General features: G+C 45.9%; 1 protein-coding gene across 1 annotated transcript in view; it reads left to right on the forward strand.

Annotated features, from left to right (window-relative positions):
- The first annotated feature begins 208 nt into the window (after window positions 1-208).
- The window catches only part of LOC144893542 (fibroblast growth factor 14-like), a 203,370-nt gene continuing 182,294 nt past the window's right edge, over window positions 209-21,284 (forward strand). The window contains exon 1 of the mRNA XM_078784036.1: window positions 209-627. Within this exon, the coding sequence (XP_078640162.1) occupies window positions 438-627 (190 nt within the window). The 5' untranslated portion in view covers window positions 209-437. The remainder of the gene's footprint in view (window positions 628-21,284) is intronic.

Consider the following 21,284-nt stretch of genomic DNA (forward strand, 5'->3'; position numbering starts at 1 on the left):
CTTGATTTCAAAATGCATTATTATTTTATTTTATCAAGGTTAAGAGGTTATATCGCCGTATCTTTGTGCACGCCAACCGCTCGTAGGCCACCTTGTGCAGCACAATGCGCGTATGTAATATGTGTACGTGCCAATGAAATCCATGGCACTGCCATAAATTAGACGTATCATAATAAATGACTAGTGACGAAGATAATTTGAATAACGAGACGTTTAATGTGCGAGCCCGCGAGGGCGCCGTCCCAGCTATTGCTCTTTGAGAACATCGGTGCCGTAAATGCGCAGAACGAGCGTCCGGGACACGTTATTATGGGACGCTCGGCCCGGGCGCTGGGGGCAGAGGAGAATGGGTCACCGCGAAAGCGGCAGCAGAAGCAGCATCCGTAAGGGCAGCGGGAACGTGTCGGCATCGGCGGCGGAGATCCGGGGAGCGAGCGATGGCCGCGGCGATCGCCAGCTCGCTCATCCGGCAGCGGAGGCAAGGCCGGGAGCATCGTGGAGAGCGTCCCGTGTGCATTCGGCGTCACAGCCCCAAGCGGTCCCGGCTGCTGTGCGATGCGCAGCTCCTCACCATATTCTCGAGCGTGCGCATCTGCGGCGTGCGGAGACGCCGGAAAAAGGGCGCAGGTGAGGCCGCCTGACATCACCTGAGATCACCTACCGCCGGCGTCCGGCCCGAACCGTCGTGTTCGCCCTTTACCTTTGCTGCTGTCGCCGCGGCTCGCGATTCTCCGTCCGAACTATTAGGGAAACTGTCTGCGTCCTATGTGTGTCCTTGGACGGTGGTGAAAAGTGCACTGTTGTGCTTATTGCTACAGAGTTATTGCCATAGTTGAGGTTACAGTAGTTGCGGTGGCGATGCTTTTCACATTTTTCTGCAAAAGCCGTTTATTCACATCAACTCGAACGTCATTGCTTTCACTTCAATTCTATAATCCTGGAATTGTTTACATTTCGTCCAATACCTGAGGATTTGTGTGAATGGCATCACCAAGTCAATTTTGTGACACCTTCTCGGATCGTTGTTAACTTGTGATCGTTTTTCGATTCCAGGATCTTATTTCTAATATAATAGTTAGTTTTGTAATTTTGATTTGAGACTTGCATCTTTAGCTCTGAGGTCAAACCTCCATTTTTACTTGTGTTTCTTCGATATGGATTTAGTAACAAGCACCGGAGAAGTTTGGGCGAGGGGGGCTATGGGGGCAATACCCCTCCTTAATTTTTTTTAGTAGTTTATACAATTAAGATAGAAACATCACTTATGTAAACGTGAGTAACAATAATGAACGTAAACTGCATTAGTGATTTCACGTACACTGTGACTACAATAACAAACGGTAATTTTGGAAGTCAGACCTCACTACCCATTATTAATATTAAGCCCTTGACCCCCCAAAGAGAGAAGCCAAACTACGCCAATGGTTACAAGTCCAAAAGGTCATCTGCTCCACATTCCTCCATCCCCACAACACCCCCACGTTGTTGTTGTTGTTCTTGTTCTTGTTACTGTGTGAGTTGTGTCCAAAAAGTTATTGAAACAAAGACACTCACAGCAAGGTTTTATTCATATATATATATATATATATATATATATATATATATATATAACAATCCTTCGCTGCAATCTTCGATCAAGTTTTATTTTGCGGCCACGTCCAGGGAGGTTGGCTACAGTGCCAAATAAAGAGCGTCAGCTACGAGTATGGGGGAACGGTGGTTCAAGCCCCTGCCGAACCATACAAAAGACTAAAAATGATGCATGCTGCTTACTTGCTCGACGCTCAGTATTTAAAAGGATAGAGCATGACCAAACAATGCTGTGAAGGCAATGACAAACCACCCAGTATAAGCTTTGCCAAGAAACTGCTTCGGCAGCACCCATACCCTGTAAAGAGTATGGCTTATCAAAATCATATCCTGTATGTATAATGTATATATATATATACTAGCTTGGCTCGGCTCGCTCCGCTCGCCTCGCCACGCGTCGTTAGAGGAACGGGCTTGTTTTAGCTGAGGGTAATGACTGTACCTGAGTTGCTGTGTTATCATGATTTACACCAATCATAATACAAACAATTTTTTTGTACAACTTTATTTGTTGTGTTTGTGCTATTACTTTTTTATAAGCAATTTAGGTTGAAGATTTAGGTTGAAATATATATATAAATTCAAAAAAGGGCCCCTCATCACATACATACAGGAGGGGTAGGTGCAGACTGGAAGTTTGGAACGATTACACCTCACCACCACGTAATTCAAAACACCTCACCACCACGTAATTCAATAGACACCACCACGTAATTCAAAACACCTCACCACCATGTAATTCAAAACACCTCACCACCACGTAATTCAATATACCTCACCACCACGTAATTCAAAACACCTTACCACCACGTAATTTAAAACACCTCACCACCACATAATTCAAAACACCTCACCCCCACCTAATTTAAAACATCTCACCACCAAGTAATTTGAAACACCTCACCACCACATAATTCAAAATACCTCACCACCAAGTAATTTAAAACACCTCACCACCACGTAATTCAAAACACCTCACCACCAAGTAATTTAAAACACCTCACCACCACATAATTAAAAACACCTCATGCCCATGTCATTTAAAACAACTCACCCCCACCTAATTTAAAACATCTCACCACCAAGTAATTTGAAACACCTCACCACCACATAATTCAAAACACCTCACCACCATGTAATTCAAAACACCTCACCACCAAGTAATTTAAAACACCTCACCACCACATAATTAGAAACACCTCACCACCACGTCATTCAAAACACCTCACCACCACGTGAATTAAAAACACCTCACCACCACATGATTTAAAAAACCTCTCCACCACATAATTCAAAATATCTCACCACCATGTGATTCAAAACCACCACCACGTTATAAAAAACACTTCCACAACCATGGAAACAAAAGTTTCAGAGAGTAGTTCAATGACAACACAGACACTGCACAGATATATATATATATATATATATATATATATATATATATATATATATATATATATATATATATATATATATATATATATATATATATATATATATATATATATATATAGATAGATAGATGACTGTACCCAAGTTGCCGTTTTGTCATGGTTTACACCAATCATAATTCAAACAATTATTTTAATTATTCAAACAATTATTCAAACAAATATTGAAAAACGTCTCGTTATTCAATTATTTGTAATATACGTGGTATTACCTTTTATAAACAAATGAAGTTGAAAAAAAAAAAAAATTCCCCAAAAAATTCCAAAAATAAACATATAATAAATTGGAAAAAAAATTCCAAAAAAATACCCTTAGGACATACCGACAGGAGAGATATGTGCATACCAGAAGTTTGGTACGATTTCACAAAAGTTTGAGGGAGTAGTCAGTGACAAGACAGGCACTGCACATATATATATATATATATATATATATATATATATATATATATATATATATATATATATATATATATATATATATACACACACACACAGTCGTGGCCAAAAATATCGGCACCCTTGCACTTTTTTCAAATAACTCACAATTTTCTCAAAGAAAAAGTTGAAATTGACAAAAGTATTTGGTCTCCACAATTCTTTATTTCACTGGTAATGTTACAGAACCTTTGTTTTTGATTCAGAACTTAATATATCCTTTTAAATCAGAAAATAAAAACAAATGGCATTGACAAAATTATTGACACGCCAGACTTAATATTTGGTAGCACAGCCTATGGACAAAATAACTGCAGTGAAGCGCTTCCTATAGCCATGAATGAGCTTCCTACATCTCTCTACTGGCAGTTTGACCCACTCTTCTTGTGCAAACTGTTCCAGTTGTCCCGGATTTGAAGGTTGCCTTCTCCCAGCTGCTGTTTTCAGATCTACCCACAGGTGTTCAATGGGATTTAGATCTGGACTCATTGCTGGCCACTTCAGAACAGTCCAGCGTTTTCTCTTGAACCATTCCTGGGTGCTTTTTGAAGTGTGTTTAGGGGTCATTGTCCTACTGCAAGATCCATGACCTTCAACAGAGACCCAGCTTTCTGACACTGGGTTGAACACTGTGCTCCAAAATGCCTTGGTAATCTCCTGATTTCAAGTAAATGCCATGCACACAATTTAATTTTCTTTGTAAATGCCATGCACACATTCAAGGCACCTAGTGGCAGAAGCAGCACAGCAAACCCAAAACATCACTGAACCTCCTCCATGTTTAACTGTGGGGAAGGTGTTCTTTACTTTGAAGGCTTCATTTTGTTTTCTGTAAACATAGAGATGATGTGCTTCACCAAAAGCTCTAATTTGGTTTTATCTGCCGACAGAACGATTTTGGCTTGTTCACCATAGAACCCCCTTTCATTTAGTTGGTGACGGATGGTGCGAGTTGAAACTGTCGTACTTGGTGTCTGAAGGTCAGCTTGAACCTGTTTGGCAGTTGATTGAGGTGCTTTCTCCACCATTCGAACAATCCTTCGCTGCAATCTTTGATCAAGTGTTCTCTTGCGGCCACGTCCAGGGAGGTTGGCTGCAGTGCCATGGGCCTTAAACCCCCTGATAACATTGCGTACGATGGACACAGGAACATCAAGGTCTCTGGAGATGGACTTGTAGACTTGAGATTGTCCATGCTTGGCTCCAATCTTGTGTCTGAACTCCTCAGACAATTATTTGGTTTTCTTTCTTTTCTCCATGCTCATTACGGTATACACACTTGCACAGTGACACAAAACAGCAGAATGACTCCTTTTCTCTATTCAAACTGGTTGAATGAGTGATTTTTATATTTCAGGCACCTGCCACTCACCACAGATGAATTCAATTCCAAAGTAAAGGAGAATCACCTGCTTGAAATCTAATTATTTCTAACAACTTCTAAAAGGTGCCAATAATATTGTCCGGGGCATTTTAGGACTTATGTGTGGAATAAGCTTGGAGTTAGTAATTTTTTCAGCTTTTTTTTGTTTTGTTCCACTGCAAACTAAAGAAAACCATATGTGGATACCAAAAGATGTTTTAATTTCAACAATTTTCTGGAAGAAATGATGCATTATTTGAAAAAAAGTGCAATGGTACCAATATTTTTGGCCACGACTATATATATAGATATATATATATAGATATATATATATAGATATATATATAGATATATATATAGATATATATATATATATATATATATATATATATATAGATATATAGATATATAGATATATATATATATATATAGATATATAGATATATATATATATAGATATATAGATATATATATATAGATATATAGATATATATATATATAGATATATATATATATAGATATATATATATATATATATATATATATATATATATATATATATATATATATATATATATATATATATATATATATATATATATCTCTATACTGTATGTATATATATATATATATATATATATATATATATATATATATATATATATATATATATATATATCTCTATACTGTATGTATATATATATATTGTTACAGACACGACTTTGATGTTAAAGTGGGCCGAGCGGAATGGCCGTCGTGTCCGCACAAATTACCCGACTATACTCGACGTTGACGAAGTCGCGCGATGCTGGCTCAATAAGAAAAAGAAGACACCCGGCTGGATTACAATAACACAATACGACACCAGGGGTTCAGTTCTCAAGACCTCCGGAGGAGGTTATATTAAGGCGGAAGGTTAGATTACAACTACAAGAGGGACAGCATAGAAAGACAAGCACTTAGACACAATCTTATATTATTCCCAACAGACGACAGATAAACGGGACAAAGCTGACTCACACGGGGATTGATGGAAAGGACAGGCGGGTAGCGATGGCTCCAGGTGCACCTGGGCTCAAAGGTCAGAATCGACTCGGTCCGGTCCAGAGATGCGGGGAGGTCGCAGCGCTCGGATGGCGTCTTGTCTGCTCAAGCTGGGGGCGCATCTGACGTCACATCCGGCGCGGGGCCGCGTATATCCGGCGGGGAGTGACACGCCCTCGGCTCGTTAGCTCCGCCTCGTGGAATCGGCACGTTGCTTCTCATTGGGTGCGTGCGGGGGGTTTACCAGGCTCCGCCCTTGACGAGGAGCTGACAAGGAGCCCCTTCGTGGTAACCCCGTGGAGCGCATGGTCTATGGCGCTAATCGAGCCGGTGTGAGGACGCATCCTCCCCCGCTCCGCCGCCATCTCCTCTGTTGTTGTTGTAATTGTTGGGGAAGAAGATGGAAGGAGGTATGGGAAAGGTCCTAAACTCACTACTGATGCCATATAATCACATTCTGGTGCAACGAAGAGTCATAATTAATGGAGACGAGGCCTTAACTGACATAGAATAAGAATAACTAGGAAGATGTCCGAAAGTTGTCTACGTGTGGTGCGGTGGACCTGGGCACGACATTTAATGGGGGAATAAGGGGAAGGTCGGCTCTACTGATTGTTATTTACATGCAATGGGACTAGGGAATGGGGGATCGGGGAAAGTTGGGGAGTATTGGAGAAAATAGGGGAATATTTACAAGCGGATATGGAGGCCAAATTCCATATTCGCAACATTGCACCCTTCTCTACCCTCGGGGCGTCCCGACCCGATAAATTTTTACCTACTTTAGTGTGGCACGCAATGTAGTTCCCTCTACTATTAACTCTACCCTGAGTGCGACAGTTTTACCAGATATTCACAAATGAGTAAATATGTCCCCCTGCGACGTTGCACCCTTCTCCTCACAGAAACACACCCACAGGATAACCGAATCCGGAAAGAATTCTCAAACTAAACATACAGCCGGTAGGGAGCATTATTTACAAGACTACGCTGCTATTTACACTACGATCCAGGACCTGTTTTTGGAGGAACACATGCAGATGTTATGCATAGAGAGAGCGCGCTTGCCAACATCGATACACCAACCCACGAGTGCTCTGTGGCCGACGGCCTTTAATAACGTGCAGAGCACCCTTCCCGAGCATCAACAGCACCACCCCACCACCAATCGGTGCAGTCACCATTGTTCATTGGAATAAAAATAAATTCGACAACCCCTAACCCTGCAGGTGTCTCTTGCTCTTCTTGTGGTGCACTTGGTGGTGTTAACTATTAGTGGTTCACCTGTATGGCATAGGTGCCACGTTGACCCATAGGTCCATCCCCGGGTGGTGCTTGGCCGCAAACGAACTGCGGTCCATTGTGGGTGGCCACAAACATTGCGGTCCATATGGTGTATCGATCCCGGCAGCAAACAGCGAAAGTGCAGGCCCACAACTGCGCAGCCAGCACCTCTCTCTCCTCTCTCTCTACCCCAAAGCCAGATCCTCGGAGGTGGGAGACAAAAGAAGCAGACAAGTGAGTAAGGTGGTAAGGGCGCAAAAGTGCACGCAATGTAAGGTGATGCACACTGGGGGCACATGGGAACCAGGTGAGACAGGTACGTTCCTATCGTACGCCCCCCCCCCCCCCACCAGGTAACCTACATGGCCCCTCCCTTACCCCTTACTGTATCCACAAAACACAACACTACCCATAAACATCTACTTTACAAATCAACAAACATCCCTACTGTCTTCCCCGTTCCTCCCATATACCAAATTCGTCTTCTCTCCCTCCTAACCAATCAAATTTGCCATTTTCAACTCTCATCAAAATTTGCCATCTCCAACTCAACATCAAAATTTGCCATCACCAATTCATCATCAGTCCCTCCTAGGGAGGGAGAGATGGAATCACCCCAATGTCTCATCCACGTCGTGATGCGTCTCACAAATCCACACAGCGATTCATCTCCTGCAACAAAACAAAGAAAACACAGGTGTGGAGTCATCATCATCACCACAGGTAAGTGGCTGCGTATGGTGCGACAGGTTCATCAATCCTAACTATCTCCTAAATGACTTTAACAACTTTACACTACCCGGGGTCTTTCTCCGGCCAAACCATTGGCCCTCTTACACTATGGGTTCTAAAAACCAATTCCCATTGGCCAAACTGTGGTGCTCTTCAATTTGGGGTCTCACTCCCCCGATTCATCTCCCGGTGCCCTCGTACAATTTCTGGGCTGCGACGTGTACCTCTCCCAGTGGGTCTACCCACCTGCACACCTCCACCACTGCAGTTGCCTCCGAGCTTACCTGCTCCTTACCCTAACCTAACTACCAGGGGAAGGCCCTCTGGCTCTCTCCCCACTCCGTGCCCTCTCTGGCACTGGGCTGCCCGATCCACACCCGGGATCCTCAGGCACCCACTCACAACTACCGGCTCCCAGAGCCCACCTGCGGCCTCACCTGGCCGACATCCTCACAGTGGTGGAGTGCCCAACCAACTACACACACTAACAGGCTACACGCCCCGCCATTTCCACAACACTAATGCACCCATTCACAACACCATTCTGCAACCGCACCACAAATGCCAATATCCAACCACAACTTACCTATACCCTCTACCTAACACTTACACTACCCGCCCCGGGTATCCGTGATGGGGGTCCACTCTTCCCCCATTCACACCTTCACACCATGCACACCACTCCGTACCACTTACTCCAACTCTCTCCACACACCTGTACTTGCACACCTGTGCTCTCACACCTGGTGCCACCTGCACCCTTCTCTCCCCAAGCGCATTCGCGCTGATCCACAACACTCACTACTCATACACTGCTCCACACACCTGTCCAGTTGCACACCTGTGCAATCACACCTGTTCAATTCTCACACACACAGCATCATCTCAGCTAACTACTCCCTTCTGAAACTTGCGCTTCCCAGTCGTCCCTTTAAACTATTGCGCTCCCACGTCATTATCATCCATTCTAATCTACCTGCGTCCCCACTACAGGTATCAGTCACTAACTAAACTTAACGTTACCTAATGTCATCTTCTAGATCCCTACACACAATATCCTAACCCACCCGGGCTAGTTTTCACTGCCATACACCCCATAAGCTATAGCTCCTTTGCCCCACATGGGAAGGATGGTGGATTTGCCATCCCACCACATCGGGGGTCTCTCACTACCAATTTTGCACATCAAATTTCAACAAATCAAAAATTTGCCAATCACTACCCCTCATCTGCCAATCACTACTGCCAATCCCTTGCCAATCGTCAAATTTTGTTTTTCTCTAATTTTGGGTCCAAAACACTAACCTCATCACCCAGTCGACTCACTAATACCTCTCGGTGCGCCAATCCCTGTCCAAAGCCCGGCTTCGTAAAGCCAAGCAATGGATGCTGGTTGTTTTGTGCCAGCGGCTGGATGCGTCCGGCACTCGGTGCAGGGACGGGGGCTTACCCGTGCCGAGATCCCACGCACCACCTCGGCACGGAGCCATCCAATGCCCCGCTCTCGACCTGCCGGCACGTCTCAACAAAACGTGGTCGCCATAACGACCCTTCCTATCGGGCTGCCAGCTCCGCCTAGTGGAGCCTGGACGCGGCCGTTCAAAGCGAGGCCCGGCACGCACCGAGGGCCTGCTTCGGCTAAAAGTCGCTCTAACCTCTAACCCGTGTAACGTCGATGCTTCACCTGGACGCTTACACCCCGCAGCCCGTTCCTTGCTCACACATCCAGCTGTGCCCATGCTCCTCGTACCCTTCCTTACACACCCAGGTACACCCATTCCACTCACAGCCTTGGTCACACACCTGACCACCGAACACTTTGGCACACATCCGTTGGTAGCACACCACACCAACACACCTCTTCGCGCCCCCTCCTCTGTCACCTCCTCTGTGACAATCACAGGTGTGCCCTCATTCGCACACCCATCCACGTGCCTCACCACCAACTCCAGCGTGCATTCCCACTCACGCTCTACCATTCCAGGTGTGCATCCTTCCATCCCAGGTGTACATCCTCGCTCACCTGTCACAACCAACTCACGCTCCTTGTCACTCTCACTACTCTCACTACTCTCACCTCCACTCGTGACAACGCACTCACCCTTACTCTTGACAGCACACTCTTTCTCCATGCACCTGTCCGTCACACACCTTTCTCGCGCACACTCTCCCGTTACACCCTCTGTAACACTCACCACAGGTGTGCATTCTTCCTTGCCTTTGACAGCGCACTCTTTCCTCGTGCACCTGTCCATCACACACCTTTCTCGCGCACACTCTCCCGTTACACCCTCTGTAACACTCACCACAGGTGGACACTCTTCCTTACTTCTGACAGCGCACTCTTCCTCATGCACCTGTCCGTCACACACCTTTCTCGCGCACACTCTCCCGTTACACCCTCTGTAACACTCACCACACCCGCGCTCCCATGTGCTCCCTCGCACACACGCTACGACCGACTCACTCTCGCCAGCACCCTCACTCCTTGGCACGCACTTTTTCCTCACACACCCCAGAGTCGGACTTTCTTGCACACCTCCATTTTCGCACACCAGACCTGTCGCACACTTCACCAACGGGCCTCTCACGAACACCCGGGTCTATCTCGACCCCCAAGCTTATTAAATCCCCTGGCGCATCATACGCACGACCATATTGGTCACCACTTACACCGGGTCCTCTTCCTCTTCGCTTCTCCTCCATCACCTGCGAATCCCTCATCCGGTTAATGAGCACATCACGATCCAAACACAGACTTTGGACCAATTCTTTTATCTCCTCTTTTATCTCTTTGTTATCCCCTCTCCGTCGCTTCTTAATTTCGCTCACCCCTTCTTCCACTTCTTCTAATTTGTGCCTCACCTCTTTTATTCCCCGGTACGTCTCCTCAAGCTCATCCTCTAAGGCTACCTTGACCGTTTCCATGTGCGCCCTCACCTGCCGGTCCTTCGTCTCCATTACCTCTATCACCTCGTCCAACCTCGTTGTCAGTCCCTCACGTACCATCTGACATTCCCTCTTCGTCGCTACCAAGTCATCTTTAGTTCTTTCTGTGTCGCCTTTAAACCTCCTAATACCGCAGTGTTCCTTTGAACCTGCTCCGTTAGTCCTTTTTGGTCCCTCCGTCAGCTGTTCCACCTCCTGCGTCAGGACCTCTATGCCCCCCTTGTAACTTTACAGTCCCCTTTCTCACCTCTTTCTCCATGTGCTCCTTACAGTGCCTCACCTCCTCGCGCACTTCCTCCGACCTCCTCACTCACACCTCTTCTGATCTCCTCTCCCATCACTTGCATCTCCTGCCCAGATGCCACCCTCATCTGCTCCATTTCCTCCCTGTGAGCATCCAGTTTGGTTTCTACCCCCATTCTGACCCCCTCTATCTGCTGCCCCATTTGGTTAACTTCCCTTTCCGCTTGGTCCCTTATGTCCCTCAATTTGCCTTCCATACTGTTTTCTAACCCCTCTAACCCTTTTTGCATCCCTTCCATTTGATTCTCTTGAGCGGCCATTCTGTTTTCTACCCCCATTAACCCATTTTTCACCTCCTTTATACCGTTGTCTAACTCCTCCCCAGTACACCCTCGCTTCGTCCCTCATTACCCCCATTTGGCCCTCTAATCGCCCACTATCAACCCTCATTTGCTCACTCTGAGCATCCATCCGGTTCCCCATTTCCTTCATTTGCTCACTCCGAGCCCTCATTTGCTCACAATGAGCATCCATCAGATTCCCCATTCTGTTTTCCCTTTCTTCATTATACTGGACCACAAGGGCCTTCATTTGTATAAAAAACAAATTCCAATCCACCGGGGGCGCTGCCACGGTCGCTGGCGCGGTGATGAGCGAGGCGCCATTTTGCGCGCCCGCTTCTTCGTGCGTGACGGCGCTATTTTGCGAACCTGCCGCCCTCACTGCTTCGCTCTCCTCCTGTCCCTCATTTTGGTCCTGGATCGACCCTACCTCTCTCTCCTCTACCGGACCCCAGCTGTCTTGATCCGCCATAGCGCGACTTTCAAAATTCGGTTTTATTTTTTATTTTCGTAAAACAAATTCAAATTTCGCCGTTATAATTTCGCGCGGGAAACGCGCTCCAAATCGATTCTAACTGTTACAAATTTGGGCCTAATAAATTTAGTCCCGGGTTCGAATTCCACTCCTCGACACCAATTGTTGCTCTAATAGTACAATTGGTGTTCCAAATTTGGGCTAAATAAATTTAGTCCCAGGTTCGAATCCAACTCCTGACAACCAATTGTTACAGACGTGGCTTGGATGTTATTTACCGAGCGGTTTTATGTATGACCACGTCTGCACAAATTACCCGACTATACTCGACGTTGACGAAGTCGCGCGATGCTGGCTCAATAAGAAAAAGAAGACACCCGGCTGGATTACAATAACACAATACGACACCAGGGGTTCAGTTCTCAAGACCTCCGGAGGAGGTTATATTAAGGCGGAAGGTTAGATTACAACTACAAGAGGGACAGCATAGAAAGACAAGCACTTAGACACAATCTTATATTATTCCCAACAGACGACAGATAAACGGGACAAAGCTGACTCACACGGGGATTGATGGAAAGGACAGGCGGGTAGCGATGGCTCCAGGTGCACCTGGGCTCAAAGGTCAGAATCGACTCGGTCCGGTCCAGAGATGCGGGGAGGTCGCAGCGCTCGGATGGCGTCTTGTCTGCTCAAGCTGGGGGCGCATTTGACGTCACATCCGGCGCGGGGCCGCGTATATCCGGCGGGGAGTGACACGCCCTCGGCTCGTTAGCTCCGCCTCGTGGAATCGCACGTTGCTTCTCATTGGGTGCGTGCGGGGGGTTTACCAGGCTCCGCCCTTGACGAGGAGCTGACAAGGAGCCCCTTCGTGGTAACCCCGTGGAGCGCATGGTCTATGGCGCTAATCGAGCCGGTGTGAGGACGCATCCTCCCCCGCTCCGCCGCCATCTCCTCTGTTGTTGTTGTAATTGTTGGGGAAGAAGATGGAAGGAGGTATGGGAAAGGTCCTAAACTCACTACTGATGCCATATAATCACATTCTGGTGCAACGAAGAGTCATAATTAATGGAGACGAGGCCTTAACTGACATAGAATAAGAATAACTAGGAAGATGTCCGAAAGTTGTCTACGTGTGGTGCGGTGGACCTGGGCACGACATTTAATGGGGGAATAAGGGGAAGGTCGGCTCTACTGATTGTTATTTACATGCAATGGGACTAGGGAATGGGGGATCGGGGAAAGTTGGGGAGTATTGGAGAAAATAGGGGAATATTTACAAGCGGATATGGAGGCCAAATTCCATATTCGCAACAATATATATATATATATATATATATAATATATATATATATATATATATATATATATATATAAAGGAGGAGTGTCTGTGTGTGTGTGTGTGTGTGTATATGTGTGTCTGTCTGGATGTCCGCTTATAACTCAAGAACTACACATCGGAGAAAAGTTTTAGACACAGATTCGGAATCAGCATAAAATCCTGGTGGTTATAGGCTACGTTTTATTTTAATATCAATGGTTTAAAAAAACCGCGCCACCTGCAATTCCATGGTGGTTTGTGGCGGCGCTAGACGTTCGGGGTGTATTGCAATGGTTTGTCGGGTTTGGCTGTGGGTTCAGAATAGCTCCCATTTCCTCATGTTCTTCCACTTTTATTTTGATTCTTCTGTTACAACGCCTTCCTTATTGCGTAAGTACACCCGTACCTTATATCCCCCCGACGAGGCCTCTACGTAATTTCATGCGGCAGAATTTCGTACATTTTGAGTGAAAGAAGTGAGACGAAGTTGTAGGAGGAAGAAGAGGCGTGGCCGAACTGATAGAAGCCGACTGTGGAGGGCCTCGATCGTGAGTGGAAATGGCAGGAATTGCGTTTGTATCGCAAAGTAAAGGATCTGCATTCATTTCTGAACTTGCATTGGTGGATTGTTATACATCTGCATTATTTTTCATAATAAAACTTTATGTTGAACTTGAAGGCTCCAAGCACGGACTATATATATAGCCCTCATTGAGGTAAAAATAAAAGTAAAAATCCTGCTATCGCTTGCCAAGCTAGCCGTTCCCCCCCCTCCCCCTCCCCTCCCCCCCCCCTCCCCCTCCCCTCCCCCTCGCCCTTTCCTCTCCCCCTCCCTCCTCCTCCTCCCTCCTCTTCTCCCCTCTCCTCCTCCCCTCCCTCCTCTTCTCTCCTCCCCCCCTCTTCTCCCCTCCCCACCCTCTCCTCCCCTCCCCTCCCCCCCTGTTCCCATCCCCTCCCCCCCTGTTCCCCTCCCCTCCCCCCCGTTCCCCTCCCCCCCCGTTCCCCTCCCCTCCCCCCCGTTCCCCGCCCCCCTCCCCCCCCCGTTCCCCTCCCCTCCCCCCCCCCCGTTCCCCTCCCCTACCCCCCGTTTCCCTCCCCTCCCCTTCCTCCTCCCCCCCTTCCCCCGCCCGGCAATGCCGGGTACTTCCCATGCCAGCTGTACGTGGCTGCTCGAGGGTTGGAAAACCAAGCAATCTTTATGTCTTGGCACCAAGTAAGAAAAGCAGAAATGTTGTACACCAAGAGGTTTTGAGAAATTGAAATTGACAAAACGCCATGTAGGAAATGTACTGTGATATTGCTCTAAAATATACATGTTCTTTTCATCATATATTTGTATTATTCTTATTCAACCCGGGCGAAGCCCCCCCTCCCCCCACCCCTCCCCCCTCCCCTCCCCCCTCCCCCCCCTCCCCTCCCTCCTCCCCTCCCCCTCCCCCTCCCCCCCTCCCCTCCCCTCCCCCTCCCCCCTCCCCTCCCCCTCCCTCCCCCCTCCCTCCCCTCCCCCTCCCCCTCCCTTCCCCTCCCCCCTCCCCCTCCCTCCCCCCTCCCTCCCCCTCCCCCCTCCTCCCCCTCCCCCCTTCCCCTCCACTCCCCCCTCCCCTCCCCCCTCCCCTCCCCCCTCCCCCTCCACTCCCCCTCCCCTCACCCCCTCCCCCCTCACCTCCCCCTCCCCTCCCCCACTCCCCCTCCCCTCACCCCTCCCCCTCACCTCCCCTCCCCCTCCCCCTCCCCCCTCCCCTCCCCTCCCCCTCCACTCCCCCTCCCCTCACCCCTCCCCCTCACCTCTATATATAATATATACATATATATATATATCATATATATATATATATATATATTATATATATATATATATATATATATACATATACATATATATATATATATATATATATATATATATATATATATATATATATATATATATATATATATATATATATATATATATATATATATACGTATATATACGTATATATACACAGTCACGTGAAAAAGTAAGTACACCCATGTAAAGTTTTGACTTTTTCAACATACAGCTATTTGATCTTCATTTCAACAATATTAATAGATAAAGGTGATATAATATAACAAATATCATGAAACATTTACATTTTGTAGTCCATTGTATAATTTAAATAACCATGAATGCAAATTTCGCATGTGGAAAGAGTAAGTACACCCCTACATTTATCACTACTTCAAATACCTAAAATTAGAATCAGGTGCACCAGCTCTGGTGCAAATGATTAGAACATCGTTCAAGAGGATCTTGGAGGAACCTGTCTTATTTAAACCTCAGACATTTAGTTTGGTTTTACTCTTTGTTGTTGAAGTGTGCGGCGTCACCATGCCTAGATCAAAAGAGCTCTCTGAGGCCTTCAGAAAGAAGGTTACAGATGCCTATGAGTCTGGGAAGGGATTTAAAAAGATCTCCAAACAATCTGAAACAATCATTCGACTGTCCAGAAGATCATCTACAAGTGGAGAAGATTCCAAACAACTGCCAACTTGTTCAGGCCAGGCCACCCCAGCAAGTTCAGCCCGAGAGCAGACCGCAAGATGCTGAAAGAAGTCTCTAAGAACCCCAGTATGTCATTACCGGACCTACAGGTAGCTCTTGCCACAGTTGATGTCCAAGTGCACGAGTCTGCCATTAGAAAGACGCTGCACAAATTTGATCTACATGGGAGGTGTGCCAGTCGGAAACCTTTGCTGTCCAGAAAGAACATCAGGGCAAGACTAAAGTTTGCCAATGAACACCTCGGCAAAGACCAGCACTTCTGGAGCAATGTGCTCTGGACAGATGAGTCAAAGGTAGAGCTATTTGGCCACAGTACCACAAGACATGTTTGGCGAAAACCAAAGACAGCATTTGACCACAAGAACCTGATATCCCTGGGCATCCTAATATCCCTGCGCATCCTAAGAGCGTGACCAAGGGTTGGCGTCAGGAAGGGCATCCGGCCATAAAAACATTGCCTCAAACAGGGAACCATGATTGTCATGGGGCCCGCAAGGCTAACCCCTGCTCTAGCAGGGAAAATGGCCTTAAAACGATCATTCATTCATTCATTCATTCATTCAACCTGATACCAACTGTAAAGCATGGTGGTGGAAATATTATGGTTTGGGGCAGCTTTGCTGTATCAGGGCCTGGGCAGCTCACCATCATAGAATCCACTATGAATTCTTCATTGTACCAGAGGGTGCTTGAGGATAATGTGAGGCCATCTGTCGGAAAGTTGAAGCTCAACCGAAGGTGGACCTTGCAACATGACAATGACCCTAAACATACCAGTAAATCCACCAAGGAATGGCTGAAAAGAAAGAAATGGAGGGTTCTGGAATGGCCAAGTCAAAGCCCGGATCTAAATCCCATCGAGATGTTGTGGGGGCATTTGAAACGAGCTGTGCATGCAAGAAACCCCTCAAACATCGCACAGCTGAAAGAATTCTGCATGGAGGAGTGGGCAAAATTTCTCCCAGTCGATGTCAGAGACTGGTACACAGTTATAAGAAACGCCTACTTGAGGTTGTTTCTGCCAAAGGGGGCAATACCACCTATTGGAGCCAAGGGTGTACTTACTTTTTCCACATGCGAAATTTGCATTTATGTTTATTTAAATTATACAATGGACTACAAAATGTAAATGTTTCATGATATTTGTTATATTATATCACCTTTATCTATCAATATTGTTGAAATGAAGATCAAATAGCTGTATGTTGAAATATGTTGAAAAAGTCAAAACTTTACATGGGGTGTACTTACTTTTTCACATGACTGTGTATATATATATATATATATATATATATATATATATATATATATATATATATATATATATATATATATATATATATATATATATATATATATATATATATATATATATACATATATATATATATATATCTCATTGTTCTACTTGCTTTATATGTACATTAGGGAAAATATTTTCTGATTCAATGGATTTTATCAACAAAGCTGATAAGAGTGGGATGTGTGACGTGCGGATGATGTGCAATTTTGCTATGACGAAGGCCAAAGCTCAAAATGTCAACCTCACTCCCTTTCTCACTGCGGGTAACATATTCTTGTGAGCTTCCATTTGATAAAATCCATTGTTTAACCTGTCCGCCGACGCAGAGCAACACAAGACTTCACAAAGACTCGCATTCCATTGTTGTTGTAAAGTGATTGTTATGATGGCACTTTTGTTAATAGTATTACCATACTTTTTAAGCCTTTTTGTTTTTACCATTTTAGCTTATCCATCTTTTTCATCTCTGTTGGTTTCCATCATTTACTTACAAAGCTTTAGGGAGATGCTGTGAAAGGAGCCTTTTTATTAATGATCAGTGCACATGAACAGAGCAATTTGCACTAAAGCTAGTGCCTACAGCAAGCTTTGCCACCAAAAGCGACTGCGATAACGAAGGGCGTGTAACAATGATGTATTGCTGCTTTTGGAATCTATGGACAATTTTGATGGGGTTTTTTCAATATCTTGATTTTTTTTGGACGATTAAGTGGGATGTAGATTAACTGTGCATTCTTTATACTGCAGTAGAGATACAGAGCACAGGAGCATTAGCCACAGGGGGGAAGCACTAGTTTATAAAGGGGGGATAGCATTAGCTTTTAAGGAGGGGATGGGTTTGGTAATTTTTATTATTTTTACATATTAGATGCATAAATATTACACACACACACACACACACACACACACACACACACACACACACACACACACACACACACACACAAGCACAACGGAGGTGATACTTTGAGACCTGGGAGGGCTGTGTTCCACCTCCTGAAACCCGCAAATGGAGATAACAACCAACGAGAGGTAAAACGAGAGTGAGAAATATTGGGGGGGGGGGGGGGGAAACAGTAACTTTGTGACCTGACATTAAAAGTCATGGACTGTCATTACTAACTTGATTAACGAGGGCTACAGACAGCACCAACTTCCAGTTTCTGGACAGTACAATGGCAACACTGAATAGCATCAATGTTTCCCTTGTGCCATTAATTCCCAGATGGATACTTCATACTTCATTCCGAGAGGATGAATCTAGCATAGCAGCACATGGCGAAAGAGGGACACACTCATTCAATAACACACCATCAAATGCAAACAATAACATTAACAAAAGCAAAACAAGTGCTATTTTTGACTAATTGACTAATTGGATAATTAAAATGACTTAAAAAAATGACTAATTGGCTATCGTCAGCACCCTGGCCACAATTTCAAATTCCTTCGGTCGGGCCGGTCAGTTCATGAAAGACTTGGCTGGAAACTTTCCCCGGCACTCAGTGGTGGTAAAATTGTGGCTGCTAAAAACTATTCCAAAACTCATCAATTTCAAGAACATTCCAGGTGAGCTTTCTCTGCTTCCCCATGTGGTTGGAAGGAATGGAATGAGCCTTCGATTCGACAATCTCAGGTGTCATTGTTGAACATGTCATGTGACCACCGAGGCGATTGGAACTTGTATATAATGTAGGAGCAGCTGCCCACACAGCAACCACACTGGGAGGGAGCAAGCAGTGAAACTTGGCGTCATGGAACAACCAAGAAGGTCAGACCATTTGCAGTTTTGTGCAATAATTTGGAATTGTTTAGATTGCTGGCGGTAATTCGCCTACTCTACATCGACATTTTACGTCCATGAGTTAATACTGGCAGATAGTACAACACCAGCACCTGAGGGCCTGCGCCTGACTGAGGGCCTGTGCCTTTCAGAGCACCTGAGGGCCTGTACCTTTCAGAGCACCTGAGGGCCTGTGTCCGAGTGCCTGTGCCTTTCAGAGCACCTGAGGGCCTGTGCCTTTCAGAGCACCTGAGGGCCTGTACCTTTCAGGGCACCTGAGGGCCTGTGTCCGAGTGCCTGTGCCTTTCAGACCACCTGAGGGCTTGTGCCTTTCAGACCACCTGAGGGCCTGTGCCTGAATGCCTGTGTCTTTCAGAGCACCTGAGGGCCTGTGCCTTTCAGAGCACCTGAGGGCCTGTACCTTTCAGAGCACCTGAGGGCCTGTGTCCGAGTGCCTGTGCCTTTCAGAGCACCTGAGGGCCTGTGCCTTTCAGAGCACCTGAGGGCCTGTGCCTTTCAGAGCACCTGAGGGCCTGTACCTTTCAGAGCACCTGAGGGCCTGTGTCCGAGTGCCTGTGCCTTTCAGAGCACCTGAGGGCCTGTGCCTTTCAGAGCACCTGAGCGCCTGTACCTTTCAGGGCACCTGAGGGCCTGTGTCCGAGTGCCTGTGCCTTTCAGACCACCTGAGGGCTTGTGCCTTTCAGAGCACCTGAGGGATGACGCAAGTTCATGAAACACCCTGCCTGTGAAGCACCAATCCAACAGTTTATTGTTGATTTTGGGACTCAAGACCATGTTAGACAGTTCAAAAGTGGACTATGTCTGCACTATCTTGTCTGATTCCTTTTCTTGTACCGGTACTAACCACATTATCATACTTTCAAAGTCCAATGTGTCCCTGAGGGTTGTCAGCTTTTGTGTGTGTGATTAAAGTAACTGATCCCTATGTAATAGCAAGCTGGGTCACCTGATCAGGATCTGGCAAAAACATTGATTTTTAAAGCTGTAGCCAAAATTAATGTGGGAGTGCGCCACGGCAATGTTGGGCCAAATGGCCTCATTTACTTGTTTGAGGTTGGTTTTCCTCAGTCTCATGTTGGTGAGAAGTCTGTTGTCATTCTTTGTTCTAACTAGTAATACACTCTCCATCCGTGAGCAAAATATGGTGTCAATACCCCCTCCCTTAGGCAGGCATCAATGGTTAAACCCCATGTACAGGTGAAAAATGCAAATCCTCTCCCCAGATTGGCTCAGCCGTTTTCAATTCTATATTGATCAGACGTGCACATACTACAGGGAATGGCCTTATTTTAATATAGCTAGAAACGGTCCACTCTCTCCTGTTCCTCCCGCTATGCTGACCTGCTTACAGAGGGAGAGGGAACAGTACCCTCGCTGGGAGGGGAGGGGGATTTATTTATTTATTTATTTTGTGTCTATGACCTGATCCTAGGTACCCCCACATGTGAAAAATTTGGTAAAGATTGGGCTAGCTTTGGTTTTACTTTGATTTCACACGTACTATATACACATACATACTTACATAACATACATACACATCCATACAGAAAATTGCCTTACCGGGCAGGGAGGATATCTTTTTTTGCCCATGACCTGACCCTGGGAATCCCCAACCACTTGTGCAAAATTTGGTCGAGACTGGCCCAGCTGGTTTTTTTTTCTATGACTTCACATGTACTCACATACATATAGAGAATTGCCTTGCTGGGGAGGAAGGGTCTCTTTTTGTGCCCGTGACCTGACCCTGAGTACCTCCAACATGTATGCAAAACTTGGTGGAGATTGGGCCAGGGGTATGCAATTGTATAGAAATCAAAGAAAATGTCACACACACACACACACACACACACACACACTTCACCCTTATATATATATACTATCTGAAACTTGGAATGTACATCGGCCAATGGGTCTAGTTAATGGCTTTCAAAGCAAATTCCACCTAAGTGCCATAGTTTTAACTTTAAAATGAAATATATATGAATATTCCAGAAGGAGTATCTGGCGTTGCCGGGGTAGGGGAGGGGAGGCAGGAGAGGCAGGAGAGGGAGGAGTGAGGAAGGCAGTGGGAGGAGTGGAATGGGTAGGGGAGGGAGAGGTGTGAGGGTAGAGGGAGGGGAAAGATATACGACGTACATATACATCTTTTGGGGGAAGCCGGGGGGGGGCTTCGAACAGGCCCCTCCATTTTATGGTAGGTGGGGAGGGAAGGAGGAAAAATTTACCCGTGAAAAGAGTGCTTTAACCTCAGTGTTGCCCAGGTAAAAAAGGAAACTAATACCCTCTGCCACCATCACCATATTCGAAATGAGCGCAAATGGAAAAGCAATTACATCCAAATCAGAATCCATCACAAATATCAAATCATCATTTTATCTTTTCGTTGAATATATGCTGGTGAATGTGCCATTGATCA

The sequence above is a fragment of the Myxine glutinosa genome, chromosome 1, assembly GCF_964187855.1.
Source record: "Myxine glutinosa chromosome 1, kmMyxGlut1.1, whole genome shotgun sequence".
Lineage (NCBI taxonomy): Eukaryota > Metazoa > Chordata > Myxini > Myxiniformes > Myxinidae > Myxine > Myxine glutinosa.